This window comes from Puma concolor, chromosome A1 (genome assembly GCF_028749965.1).
Source record: "Puma concolor isolate L17-30 chromosome A1, mPumCon1.1.hap2, whole genome shotgun sequence".
NCBI classification, from domain to species: domain Eukaryota; kingdom Metazoa; phylum Chordata; class Mammalia; order Carnivora; family Felidae; genus Puma; species Puma concolor.
The window spans coordinates 83,124,672-83,139,917 of record NC_141667.1 but is presented as its reverse complement, the minus strand read 5'-3'; the positions used below and the strand labels follow the sequence as shown (position 1 = coordinate 83,139,917).

General features: G+C 38.9%; 1 protein-coding gene across 3 annotated transcripts in view; it reads left to right on the top strand.

Moving 5' to 3' along the window:
• The window catches only part of FAM81B (family with sequence similarity 81 member B), a 56,236-nt gene extending 41,574 nt beyond the window's left edge, over positions 1-14,662 (top strand). For all 3 annotated transcript variants that reach the window (XM_086696368.1, XM_025923839.2, XM_086696427.1), the window contains 4 exons: positions 1,382-1,488; positions 10,026-10,161; positions 12,449-12,644; positions 14,363-14,662. In XM_086696368.1, the coding sequence (XP_086552494.1) occupies positions 1,382-1,488; positions 10,026-10,161; positions 12,449-12,644; positions 14,363-14,496 (573 nt within the window). In that variant the 3' untranslated portion in view covers positions 14,497-14,662. The remainder of the gene's footprint in view (positions 1-1,381; positions 1,489-10,025; positions 10,162-12,448; positions 12,645-14,362) is intronic.
• The last annotated feature ends 584 nt before the right edge of the window (positions 14,663-15,246 follow it).

Sequence of the window (15,246 nt, the reverse complement as noted above, 5' to 3'; positions counted from 1 at the left end):
GAGAGAGCAAAGGAGGGGCAGAGAGAGAGAGAGAGAGAGAGGGAGGGAGGGAGGGAGGGAGAGGGAGAGAGAGAGAGAGAGAGAGAAAGAGAGAGAGAGAGAGACCCAAGCAAGTTCCATGCTGACAGCACAGACATGGGGCTTGAACTCAAAATGTGAGATCGTGACCTGAGCCAAAATCAAGAATCAGATGCTTAACCAACTGAGCCACCCAGGCGCCCTGGCTTTCTTTCCCTTTGCTTTTGCCAGTGATATATTTGCCTGATATTTTATTGTTAAGAATTCTGCCTTTAAGTATACCTCCTATAAGGAGCCTGTTTTAAGTGAATCTCCTATAAATAGCCATTCATGTGCTATTGGTTGCCCACCCAACATTTATCTATTCAAACCCTTCTGTTATTCATCTCTTTCTTTTCTAAGAGAACTTAGATTTTGGTGGGTTGGGGGATTGACTCAATGGGTAATAGGCATTAAAGAGGGCACTTGTTGGGATGAGCATCGGGTGTTATATCTAACTGATGAATCACTACATTCTACTCCTGAAACCAATACTACACTGTATGTTAAGTAACTTGAATTTAAATTAAAAAACAAAAACAAAAAAACAAAACTTAGATTTTGTTAATTGCCCATTTTCCTCCATGCGACTGTTTCAGGAGCTGAATTCTGTTTGGCCAAAGCCCATCATGTAGTTTCATTCCCCTAGACGGTGATTAGTTTATGTGTGATTATGTGCTACAATTCTGTGTCTATTTTCCAAACCAGTCCTTTTACCTAAAGGAACTTCCTCAATGTTTCTGATGTGTAGAAGACCCTCTCTTATCCTAACTTCCAGACCTGGAACTTGTTGTTTCCTATCTTTCTATGCTCTAAAGTCATTTCACCTAAGGAAATTCCTAAGGCCTAATCTTAGGCCACTCATGTGTTTTCCTCAGAGCCCAATTAATTGTACATTTAAACATGTATTCAATAAGTATTTGGTGGATATTTATCATTGGTCAACTGATGTGCACTAAGGTTGTAGTGGTGATAGAGGATACATACCAGCTTACACAGTAATTGGGGGAAAAGTAAAGAAGCAATAAAATTAAACAATTGATAAACCAATATCAATAGCAGGCTTTTGTTATATCATTAGGTAGCCTATTATCAAGATGAATATTATAGACAGCAGAATGGAACACTTCCCTATAAATCTTTCCTTGAAGATAGTTCTGTAACTATTGAATCATTCCTTTAGAAAAGATCATTTTCAAATGCAAATATGCTTTAATTTAGGCTCAAGTCTGTTTCTTGGCTCTTTCAGGAATAAAGTATAATTAATTTAAGTGCTAGTGATTTTGTTCACACACACACAAGCTCCCTTTTGTACTTTCATTAGGTAATGCAGCTCTTAGGAAAGATTGAGGCTTCCGGTTCTGAGCAAACCTCAAATTTAAAGATGGTCCAGGGGGATTATCGCCATGAAATGAACCTTTTGGAGTTCAAGTAAGTGAATGGAAGATTTTTAATTCTGTTAAGTACATTCCAAAAGGTTTTGCCTAATGAAAGCATTGGCTTTAAATGAAAATCTATCCCAGGAATTTGAAACTGGCCAAGACATAAAGCAACAAACTGTTAGAGAGAATACTCTACACTAAAGTAATTCATACAATATTCATAATAAAGGAAATATGAGGGGAGGTGGGTGGGGGGATGTGTGAAAGAGGTGACGGGGATTAAGAAGGGCACTTGTAATGAGCACTGGGCATTATATGTAAGCGTTGAATCACTAATTTGTACACCTGAAACTAATTACACTGTATGTTAGCTAATTGGAATTTAAATAAAAAATTTTTAAAGAATGGACATTGTAATTCTCTTTGTTTATGTATTGCAACTGAATTGATATACATCCTGACCTTTTCCAAAGAGTAATTTGAACTTATCATCAACTATATGTCTCAATGTAACACACTTCATTGAATATACATCAATTCCCCAAGACTACCAAATAATTATTAAAACAAGTTTGATTTACAAGCTTTCTTTTTAAAATTTCTTCTAAGATTCTCTACCTTCTTTACATTATCCTTTTTTTAAGACCGGTTTATGTCCTATCTTCACTGAGTTCTCCCCTACGCACAGTAAAAGAGACAAGACTCCACAAACATTCAAATTATTGGCCTCCTTATTCCCCAATCCTCCTTTCTTGTATAAAAGACCACCATTTCCTGGAATCCTGGCACAGGCAAAGGAAAATTCTAGTCTCTTGGATGATACTACCTTACTGCCTCTTCTCTCCTTGTTCTTTTTCCTCTTGGATTTTCCACTTGGGTTTAATGACTTGGTCAAATCCAGTGTTCTGAATATACTCTGCTTGCTCCATTTCCCCCCATCCTTACAGTATTTCATCAAATCTAATTTTTAAGATACCTCCTGATTTCAGAGATGTTAAATTGGGAAATATGTGTGTCCTAGACACTGATGAAAAACTATACTCATCTCTAAAATTCAAAGAAGTAAATATCTTGTGTAAAGAGAATATAGCCACTTACTTCATACAATAAAAAAGCATGTCTAGATACTTAAATTCCAGTGCAATGAGGATGCCCAGTAAATATCTGTGTGGTGCTTGGTCTAATCCCATTAGCTTAGAATTAAATAAAGTGTCCAAAGTAGAAGAGTAAACTGTTTCTAGAGGTACACTTTAAGAAATGATTTTCCTGGGGGAGAAAAGGGATTTATAATCTGGAATGGAATACTGGCTTAAATGGATGAAGTACGTTAACAAATAGAAAATCAGGGCACCTAAGTGGCTCAGTTGGTTAAGCGTCCAACTTTGGCTCAGGTCATGATCTCACGGATTCGTGAGTTCGAGCCCTGCGTGGGGCTCTATGCTGATAGCTCAGAGCCTGAAGCTTGCTTCAGATTCTGTGTCTCCCTCTCTTTCTGCCCTCCCCCACTTGCACCCTCTCTCTCTCTCTCTCTCTTTCTGTCTCAAGAATAAACATTAAAAATAAATTTAGAAAAAGGGGCACCTGGATGGCTCAGTTGGTTAAGCGTCCAACTCTTGGTTTCAGCTCAGGTCATGATCTCGTGGTTCATGAGTCTGAGCTCCACATCGGGCTCTGCACTTACAGCTCAGAGCCTGCTTGGGATTCTCTCTCTCTCTCCCTCTCTCTCTGCCCCTCCCTTGTTCATGCTCTCTCTCGCTCAAAATAAATAAACTTAAAAAAAATTTTTTTAATAAAATAAAAAGTAACAAAATAAAACAAAGATGAAAAAAAGTTCTCCATCTCAGCTTCCTTGAAGTAACCAATGCTAACACCAGAGATATGTCCTCCCACACTGTCCTCCTTGTTAATATAAATATCTAACAGAAAAAGGATGTTTATATATATTTTATGTATCATACACTATTTGTATAGAAAGAACATGGCTTTTTAAAATAACACCCTATACACATTACTCAATAATTTGCTTTTTTATAGTGCATTGTAATCATCTCTCTAGATCAGTGAGTATTATTCTAACATTAGTTTAATAGTTGTGTAATATTTTAACTTACAGATGTGCTATAGCTAATTCAATCACTTATTATATTGATTCTTTCCAGTTTACAGCTACCCCAAACAAACCCCAAAATTATTGCATGTATATATCTTTAAATATCCTTAAATTTAGATGTTTTTATTTCTACCGGCAAGATTCCTAGGTCAAAGAGTTCATTTATTAATTTTTATAAATTTATTATTATTTTTTTAACGTAGCAATGCACACTTCCACCAGCAATATATGAGAAGACTTTCTCTACATTCTTATCAACACTGGATGTTCTTTTTAATATGTGCCAATTCAAGGATGAAGATTGAATGTTTTGTTTCTATTTGCTTTCCCTTCACCATTTGAATTTTCTTTTCTGTGAATTACCCATTCTTATCATTTGTCAAAGTTTATATCATGATTTCCTCATATTCTTATCAATTTGTAGGATTCCTTCACATTAGAGATATTAACCCTTTGACTGAGATATTTATTACTAATATATTTTCTTCAAAGAGAAAGTAAAGCAAGTAGGACTCTCTTTTTTTTTTCTTTTCCATTCAGAGCATTTCTCCAATTAAAGTAGATGGGGTATAGTATTTGCTTTTCCTTTTTTAAGAAACTACTGTCTCTGAGAAAAGGGATTAAAAAAAAAATTTAATAGCATTCAAAAATGTGTTTAATTGGACAGTTTTACCATTTAGAAACTTTAACAATTTCAAGTTTAGTGGCCAATTAAATTTATGTCTTATATACAACTTAAAAGCCCCAATACTGTCTGTGGTTTTCTAGTGAATTCCTAGGACTTTGGCATTCATCACTAGACCTAACAAAGGAGATGCACAGGCTCTTCATCTGAACACCAACATGGAGACTCCTTTTTCCAGAAAGGTCTTAGTCACATGTTCAGCTAAATAACTTCCTAAGCTAACAACTTAGTGCTTATAGAGCAAGAGTCTTAGTCATCATAAAATATGGCTGTCTTTTTAGGAAGGGTTTAGCAGGGGAAGTACCTATTAGTCACTCCCTAGATAGTTCTTGCTGCTGACAATGTTTAATTGATAGTGATTTATTAGAAAAGAAAAAGTATACGGTCAATGAAGCAAATGCATAGACTCAAATCTTCCCATACAGCTTTGAAAATGCTACCACAGTATTATGTTACAAACTATTCAAGTCGAGGATATGTCTCATCCATCTTCGTATTCTCAGCACCCAGCACATTCAGATGCAAATAGCCAATGAATATTTTGAAAATCAATAATGTGTAAGTTGTGTTTTGGAATACTCAAAGACAACATCATAGCCATATACAGTAGGGGGGAAATATACAAATAAGTGAAAAGCTAAACACGAAGTAAAAGTTAAGACAGTGTTAGAGGAAATAGATCAGTAGACAGAAATAAGAAATGTACTAATTGTTATTTCTGAATGTCTACCAATCCCTAAGTGACCAAGATATTCAGGTGCGTCCATCTCTGCAGTGTAAGTCTTCTCCCCATTTTAATGATGAGGAAACACAATCATAGAAATTAAATACTTTGCCCAAAGTCACATCGCTAGAAAATATCTGACTCCAGGGGCGCCTGGGTGGCGCAGTCGGTTAAGCGTCCGACTTCAACCAGGTCACGATCTCGCGGTCCCTGAGTTCGAGCCCCGCATCGGGCTCTGGGCTGATGGCTCAGAGCCTGGAGCCTGTTTCCGATTCTGTGTCTCCCTCTCTCTCTGCCCCTCCCCCGTTCATGCTCTGTCTCTCTCTGTCCCAAAAATAAATAAACGTTAAAAAAAAAAAAAAAAAAAAAAAAAAAGAAGAGAAAATATCTGACTCCAAACCTCAGGTTGTTTTGTCAATCTATGACACCTCCATCTCACAACTCCAGCCATTAGTAAGCTAATTGTACTACAGAAATTTAGGGAATGGGAAGATCACATCTTCTTGAAACTATGAAGGTAAGAAGCTATGAAGGTACTGGGATTTAAGCTCAAGTACAATATGGAACAACAAGCAAAAAGCTTCCTATCAGAATGGAGTTGGAGTTGCTCTTTACTTGCATCATTAGGACATAAAGAAGAAGTCGAAGTAGATAGGCACAAACTTAGTAGAAATAATTTTCTTAGAATTAATTTCTTTCTTCTGACATGAAATTTAAAATCTTAGGTTCAGTCTCCAAAACTGACTTGGTTAAATCCACTATCTGAATTCTTGAGAGCCTATTAAGAGTAACATTTTTCAAGAAATCAAACTTTTCATGTCTTCTGGAAAAGTTCAATTGATTATTAAATGCAAGCCAATGAGTTTAAGACTTAAGAGAACTGGTTTAAAAAAAAAAAAAAAAAGCCCCAGATTGGAGCTATGTCCTCATTTACGTATGTCAACCATAACCACAGAGGTCACTAGGATGACTGTTGCAAGCCCTACACTCTGTCCTCACCATTCATGTTCATCACAGCCATCTGCTGTGTCTATGACTCCCCATTAAATTTTATTTTATGCTTTTGTGACTTTCTCCCTTATAATTGCCCTTGGTGTGTATATTAAGTTGATTCCACCAATATAAAAAATTTTTTAACTGTATCCCACATTATTCTAGTAAGATCTGTGGCCATAATTTAAAAGTCTGACTTTTGTGTTTTTTGAAAAAGAAAATCAGCTATCTATGCTACCTACTTACTTATCTACCTATCTATATCTAACTACAAATTTTTAAAAATATTCATTTTTGGGGCTCCTGGGTGGCGCAGTCGGTTAAGCGTCCGACTTCAGCCAGGTCACGATCTCGCGGTCCGTGAGTTCGAGCCCCGCGTCGGGCTCTGGGCTGATGGCTCAGAGCCTGGAGCCTGTTTCCGATTCTGTGTCTCCCTCTCTCTCTGCCCCTCCCCCGTTCATGCTCTGTCTCTCTCTGTCCCAAAAATAAATGTTGAAAAAAAAATAAAAAAAAATAAAAAATAAAAATATTCATTTTTGAGAGAGAGAAAGTGTGCAAGTGGGGGAGGGGCAGAGACGGAGACAGAATCTGAAGCAGGCTCCAAGCTGTCAGCACAGAGCCTAATGTGGGGCTGGAACCCACGAACTGTGAGATCATGAGCTGAGTCGAAGTTGGACGCTTAACTGACTGAGCCACCCAGGCACCCTATATCTATCTACATCTGATAGAAATACTACCATAATTATTGGAATAGAGGATTTGGGAACTAAAATGTGAATGTCATATTTCATCCTGTTGAAATTTTAAGTATAAATACTGTAATTCACAGAAAAGTCATTCTTTCATGGAAAGCCATGCCCATTATGTTAGGAGAAAGTCTAAGTAAAGGAGATGTATATAAACCTTTATTTTAGCTTATCCTTTTTTATCTTTCAAGGAGAATGCTTTTTAAAAAATGCTTTCATATTTTCATAAACTACCAGTTCTGATTTTTTCATGGTAACCAGTAAAGTCAGTCTCTAATTGCAGGCAAAACCTTATAATAAAATGATCACAGGTAATAACTCATTCTTTATGACTATTTTAATTTCAGAATTCTAATTACTGATATGCACTTCTGGAGATATTACTTGGTCACATTTAATGGTTCCCTGGTTTTCAGAGGGATGTTAATATCACATCAGTAGTAAATGTTCTTATTTACATACACAGTAAAAGTGCACACTGAAGGCTGGATTTCCAATTGCAAAGCTACCTCTTGATTATCTGGGGATTTACTGTCCCTCTTAACAATCACTATTAATTAATATTTCCACCACAGATAGGAAAGACAAGATGAAAATTGAAGATTAGATATCTAAATATCTAAGCAAATGTACAATTTGTTATTTGTGAACAGCTCTAGTAAAGGGTATTAAATGAGAAACAATGAATCATTTATTCAACAACTATTCAGCTCTAGTAAAGGGTATTAAATGAGAAACAATGAATCATTTATTCAACAACTATTCATCGAGCGCTTTCTAAATTCCAGCCACTGTTCACAGCCATGAACAAAGCAAATTCCTTGCTTTCATGGAGCTTAGATTCTAGTGAAGTAGACAGCACACAAATTGTATATATCACATGGTGATCAGCATTTTGGAAAAAATAAAGTAGGGTAAAGGAATAAGGGAGGGTCAGATGGGGAAAAATAAATTTTTTTTTAAAGTGTGGTTTTAAAAAAGTCCTGGGGCGCCTGGGCGGCTCAGTCAGTTAAACATCAGACTCTTGATTTCTACTCGGGTCACGATTTCACAGTCGTGAGATCAAGCCCTGAGTCGGGCTCCTTGCTGGGTATGGAGCCTGCTTAAGAGTCTCCCTTTGCCCCTCCCCCACTTGTGTGCTTGCATGCTCTCAAATAAAAATAAAAACAAACCAACAAACACAGTCCTATGTTAAGGAGGGAAATGGTGCTTGAAAAGATATCTGAATGAAATGAGGGCAGGAGCCGCTGGGTATTCTAAGGAAGAGTGTTCCAGACATAGAAAACAGTTGGCTAAAATGAGGCTGTCCATGTGTCAGTTGGGAACTTATTTGAGATCCATCAGCTGTTAGTCAGTAGCACAGGTGTTTGGAAATCATGATTAGATTAGCAGGAACTGTGGCCGATGGTATCTTCTCAATGTGGAAATACTCACCTGAATCAAGATACGCTTTCTATGTGAAAAGTATCTCTCTCCGTATCAAAACATGTGATAATTCAAAGCGATGAAGATTAGAATTCAGGTATTATACCACAGCTAATACAGCTACTGGAAAATTAACTTTTCCCATTCCTTGATTTCATCATCCAAATTCTGGTTTCTCAATGTGGGCACTATTGGCGTTTGGGATGGGTAATTCTTTTCTGTGAGGCTGTTCTGTGCATTGTAGGATATTTAGCAGTATTTCTGTCGTCTACACACTCCACATGTCAGTAGCACCTCCAAGTTGTGACAACCAAAAATGTCTCCGTACATTGTTAGAGGGCCACTGCTCTAAATAAAAACTGGAAATGGTCTCATATAATTTGTCTTTTCCAAATACTAGTCCAAACACTTTTTCAAGGAAGCTAGAGACACATACATGCAATATATGTCCAGCATGTCTTAAGCAATTTCCAGTGATAAATACCGCAAAATTATTGAAACATTTTTTCCTGAAAAATTACAGCATTATAGCAATGATTACTTCAAGCCATCCACATGTTGTAAGTTAGTCTGAATATTTTCAATAATAAACAACATGCATTACTCCTGCCTGTCTAATATAGTGCCTATTCTAGAAGGGAATTTGAAACTGACATTTTACTACAAGCTAGTCACATGCAGAAAACATACAGAGGCCACTTGCCAGTCCCCATCCTCATCCTTCCTCTTCTCAGACCATATTTCTCAGTCATTCCAGGTATGGATTCTCCTTTTTACTCAAATCTCAGCCATTCTAGAGTGAGTTTTCATGTTGAAGCTATATGATTCCAATCTTTTCAATCTCTGTAATAACATCCACTTCCATTTTAAAAAATCATTCATTCTCTGTTATTTAATATTCCTATGGTGCATCACTTTTATGCCAGCGGTCGTTTCCTGCACCTTAGCGTATTTTATATCTGTTTTTGCCCCACGTGAGTAACTCAGTACCTCTTTAAGCCCTCCCTGAACCCTACCCCCTAAAGAATCCACAGAGACCCACTGGAGGCAAAGGGGACTTTACTGAGGATCTCACCTGAGACAGAAAAGACAACCAAGGACTGTCTCCCATGGGCACTGTGCTTTCCCAAAGTCCTTCTGGGTCTTTCTACATCCTACCTATGATTTTCTCTGGCCCAGCTCCTCCCCCAGCCAGGTAGTGACCTTTGCAGGACAGAGATTCCACCAACTGCCACCCTTAGCCAAATCGGCCCACTGCTAAGAATGATTTGCACACTTTCTACTAATTTTTTAAATTAGAAAATGTATTTCATGATGTGATTATATGTTGCTTAAATTTCAGTGTATGTAAAGTTAGATTAGACAACCAAGTTCTTTTTTCATTTGTTTGTATTGTATGTGGCTGCTTTCCCACTGCAATGGCAGCACTGAGTGGTTAAAGAATTGACTGGTTGCAATGGAGACCATATGGCGCACAAAGCCTAAAATATTTACTATCGACCTTTCATAGAAGAAGTTTGCTGACCCCTACGTACCCCGGAGTGATATCACCATCCAAGTGGCTTGTCAAGGTGTTTCTTCCACATATACAATGTACCCCAGGCCCTAAGAGGAAACCTGCATGGATGGATGATACAAGTGTTTCTGTGTGTCCATGTGTCTGTCTTTGTGTCTATGTGTATTTTAATGTATGCAGAGGAGTGTTGTCAGCAGCTGGGTTGAATGCAAGCTTGGGGCAGGGACCCAAAATGTGCTCCCTTGCTCCCTACCTCCCACATCAACCCATAAGTACTTGTTAGACATCTTGAACCTCATCATCTGAAAAAACTGCAGTTTGTCAATACTAAATTTTGGTTTTATGTTTAAATTTACTTTATTAAAATATAACTATTTCCCCCCTTAGATTTAATTCAGTTTCAAACAACCTATATGAGGCAGTTGAGAACCATCAAAAATGGACAGAGAAACAGTTCCTCAACTATGAAAAAGACCACCTTGGCCATTTAAATCAATGTCTGAAGCTCCTACAGGAGAAGCTGGTAAGTAAACAGCTGCATAGTCCTTGTCTGGATGTTGAAAGTTTCACTGGGACATTCACAGTAACCTTCACTGTGTCAGTAATTAACCTTTTCTGGCACCAGAATGGGAATCCAGAGGTCTGCCTTTTGGTTCTGTGTGCTACTCTCCAACTCCGGGAACCCACACTTCTGAGTGTGCTCTACCCATAATAACCTAAAGAGAGGTGTGTTTTTTTTTTTTTTTTTTAATACATATTCCCGGTTCCAACCCAGAGCTGAGGTCCCTGGGGCCTCCCCTGGAGATCTGTGCACCTAGGCAAGCCTCCTGGAGGACACTTAGACACAGTAAAACCTGAAAACTTCTGCCATAGACAAGTCAGTTTACCTCTCTGAAGATCCATCCGTCGATCAAAGGTTTTCAAAACTTCTTTTCCAGAGGCAACCTCATAGAGAAACTCCCAGCTTTGGGGCAAGACTACCAGGATGGAGGGGAAATCTGTTGATTGCAGGTACCCCTCACTCCAAGCAGCGCATCCAACCAGCTGCTAGCCCCAATGGGAGAGCAACACAGGGCCATCCGTGTCATCAGTGACTGCCAGCCTTGCTGGTGATTCAAATAAGATGTTTCTGGAATTTCGGTAGAGGGGCTTTGGGCAGCTGAGTCTGTAGACAGCTGACAGAGGCAGGAATCCAAGAGATGTAGATAACCGTTCCAGCTTTATCACTGATAAGGCTATTGAAGTCTGTGTGGTCCAACATGCAGCCAACAGGGCTTGCTAGTTCTTTAGGATTTAGACAGACTCATCCACCAGTTATAGGCAGCACTAGGTGACCACAGGGTCACCTGCAGGCAGAAGCTTTCCACCACAAGTAAGAAAGAGGCTGGAATCCACTTCCCTGATGCAAGCAGGGCCAAAAATAGGAGGGGGGCGCCTGGGTGGATCGGTCGGTTGGGTGTCCGACTTTGGCCTAGGTCATGGTCTGGTGATTCATGAGTTCCAGCCCCACGTGGGGTTCGGCGCTGACAGCTCAGAACCAGGAGCCTGCTTCTAGATTCTGTGTCTCCTCCTCTCTCTGCCCCTCCCCTGCTCATGCTCTGTCTCTCAAAAATAAATAAATGTTAAAAAAATAATAATAAAAAATAGGAGGAACAATGGGGCCAAGTCACTGTCACCCAGTTCCTGCTGGCAAGTTCCCTGTGAGAGGGTGAGGAGGAGCAGAGAAGCTCCTGAGCCTGGGGCGTCCATGAAGTCCCCACCTCGCTGCAATTAGAATCACCTGGAGAGTTTTTCAACTAGATAAATTCCTGAGTTCCACTGTGGACCAATTAAATCAGTTTCGTGAGGGGCGGGGTGGTGGTAGTGGCTGTGTGATGGTCCAGGTGATATCAATAGACAACAGAGGTCAAGAATCACTGTTCTAGCTGAACTCTGTCCACGTGGAGATACGAAGCTCGAGGGAATAGGAATGTGTAACAGAAACATGACCCAGGAGCTTAAAGAAGTGTCTAAAATGCCTCCCTTCAGGCGTCTGGGTGGCTCAGTCAGTTGAGCGTCTGACTTCGGCTCACGTCATGATCTCACAGCTCGTGAGTTTTAGCCCTGCATAGGGCTCTGTGCTGACAGTTTAGGGCCTGGAGCCTGCTTCGGATTCTGTGTCTCCCTCTCTCTCTGCCCCTCCCCCGCTTCCACTCTGTCTCTCTCAAAAATAAATAAAGATTAAAAAAATTAAAAAATAAATAAAATGCCTTCCTTGACCACACTTCTTTAAACACTAGACTGTAATTCCAACTCCTCAAGACATTTCAGCAAAACCACAGTCCTTTCTTTTCTTTCTCCTATCACATGCAGAATTCTAGAAACTGCAAACAAGGCCAAGCAAAGGGATGAACTCTCACACATGTGAACACAGTTTTAGATACAAAGGAACCTGGTTGGAATTTTCATGTTTAATATGGAAAAGTGAAGTTGTTGGGGCGCCTGGGTGGCTCAGTCGGTTAAGTGGCTGACTTTGGCTCAGGTCATGATCTCACGGGTGATGAGTTCGAGCCCTGAGGCTGTGTGCTGACAGCTCAGAACCTGGAGCCTGTTTCAGATTCTGTGTCTCCTTTTCTCTCTGCCCCTTCGCTGCTTATGCTCTCTCTCTCACTCTCAAAAAAAAAAAAAAAAAAAAAATAATAATAATAATAATAAATATTTAAAAAAATAAAATAAATAAAAGTGAACTTGTTAAAAACATTCCTTAAGCTGAAGTACATATCCACCTAAGTTTTCTTTTCTGCAGTTTTATCTCATGATATCTTTTATAGGAAAAGTCTGAAAATAAAATGGAAGAGAAATTACTGAAACTTTCAAGCAAATTAGAGAATTTCGTTAACACAGAGAAACAGGAAGCAGAACTAAGTACAGTAAAGCATATAGAAAATAAACTGTCCAAAAAGATGAACCAACTGGAAAAGCACATCTGGGGTGAATTAGAGAAAATTCAGACTGAATATCAATCAGGTGAGCAGACACCTTTGATTAAGAACACTAGCTCTTGCTTATCCAATTCCTCAGAGTTGTCTACTTGGAGCTCATGGCCATGGATCAGTCTTGTCATTATTGATATCCTTCCGTATTTAATCTCACTTTTCTCAATATCCCATAGAATGTCAGCATGCCATTGGAAGGTAGATAAACAAGTTCACATTCTTCATTCAGACTGGGCAGTGTCACAAGCTTGCCAACACTGTGAGGTTGTTTTTGTTTGTTTTTTTTTTTTGTTTGTTTTTTGTTTTTTTACGGAGATCATAGAATCATAGAATTGTTAGACTTGGAACGTCTTTGAGATCAAGACCTGACTTGTGGTATGTCATGAAATCAGGACTTGAAATCGAATGCCCCTCATTGAACTGCAGGTAATGAGCCTGGACGGATGTCAGACTGGAGACCTGACCTTTACAAGTGAGAGAGAGAGATGAATTAACAGAGTCCGGTATAATGACTGCTTTTCTTCTTAAGGAGGCTAATGGCAGCAGTGTCAAGCTGAGCTAACATCAAAGAGGATTAATTTGAAAGGCTCATCTAATTTGTCAAAGGGAAGGACATGGGATAGGAGCTGGGGAGCAGCCATCTGCCTCCAGTCACAATTCTGAGCAAATTACCAGAACCAGAGGTTCCTTTATTAAAGAAAGTCCCAACTCATTTTCCGTCTTCTAGTTCTCAGAAAAATGCCTGCAAATTCTCTCAAATGTTGATCCTGTACAGAGATGCCTTGAAGGTGTCTTGGGAAGATATTATATTCTCATTCTCCCCGATGCTCGATGCTCATAGCATATAAGTAAAATTTGCTGCCTGGAAATCTGACCCACACTGCCCCTATCCCCATCTCCCATTGTCAAACCAAAATAATGAATTATCTGGTCAGGAATCACATTCCAAACTTAACTGGCCCTTGTTTTAGGTCCCTGCTTTCTACTTAAATACCAGAGGTTTCATTACATTCACCCATTAGTATAACCCCAGGATGAGCCAAAGAGGAATTTGCATTCTGCTTTTTTTCTGCATTTTACTAACTGGAAGTTCTAGGAAAGGGGAATTTCAAATTAATGGTGTGCTCTTTTATGCCTTTAATAAAAATGTGTTGAGAAATGACTATTTGAAAGGCCCAGTGATTAAGAAATGGGCTGTACCCTAAGAAGCTTGCAGTCTGGTGGGTCTGTGGTCATGAGTGACTAGACCTGCATAAAAGAGAAGGTGCTGGCGGTGGGGGGTGCAGGGGGAACAGCTGGTGGCCACTCCTTAGGTCCCTCAACAGGTCACTTTCTGAGAAGTTTTAAAATCTCACCTGTGTTCTTTGTCTTCAATTTGGTAACAAGGATTAAAAAAGAGATCATCCAAATCTCTTATTAAAGCATACAGAGAGAAGAAAATATTTTAAATTTCTCTCTTGAAATATAGAATTATTTAGTTATGCAATATATTTGGGCAAGGAGAAGGAGAGGAATTGAATTAAATTTTCCCGATGAAGCCAGATACAAGCGGAAACACTATCGCTAATATATCTTCATGACATAGAAGAAATGGGTTATTGTGCATTTTTATGCTGGTCTTAATGGAATTTAATATGCTTTAAATGATGACCAATTATGGCAGAAGCGCTGATTAGCAACTTTTGTTTAAAAAAAAAATTCTAATGCATTGTTTAATTTCAATATACCTTTTCTCATATCCTCTTCCAGGATTTAAGTCAATTCATGACTCTCTCAGCTCCCTCCAACAAATACAGAAAACAAAGATGGATTTAGAGAAATATAAAATACAGAAAGACCTAAAGAAATTACAGCGTAAGATAGTGGAACTCCAGGAAGTATAAAACTTTTCTGTCATCTTTTTCACCAGACAATATAGTGGTTTGCTGGCAAAAGTTGGGAAGAAGTTAATATCTCTGGGATGTTGACTGCTTCTTATACCTCTGTATTTCTTATCACCTTTTTCAGGAAATGAATGCGCCAGAAAACCCAATAAAGCAGAGAAGTTTATGATGTCTTCACTAATTTATTAATGAAAAAGTTAAGGAATTTTTTACATACATGCCTTTTCATGTTTTTATTTGCCTATAGAAAAGAGCATTCAACAAAATGTACACATACAAGTGAAATGGGACTGGTGTAAACAAACATAAAACGAGGGCAGAAACTGTGGCAAATTGGACCACTTTCCCTGTCTACAAAGGAATAGCCACCATGCAGTCCTGGTTCATCATTAATATGCATATAATCCATTGGTGCCAAGATTTCATTTTTCAAGAGAAACTAGAAATCTGGTTTTATTTATTTATTTTTTTAACGTTTTATTTATTTCTGAGACAGGGAGAGACAGAGCATGAACGGGGAAGGGTCAGAGAGAGGGAGATGCAGAATCCGAAACAGGCTCCAGGCTCTGAGCTGTCAGCACAGAGCCCGACGCGGGGCTCGAACTCACGGACCGTGAGATCATGACCTGAGCTGAAGTCGGCCGCTTAACCAACTGAGCCACCCAGGCGCCCTTAGAAATCTGGTTTTATATGAAGCCATTTATAAGCATTAGCAACTAGTTCAGAACGGTTCTTACACTAGGAGGGAAT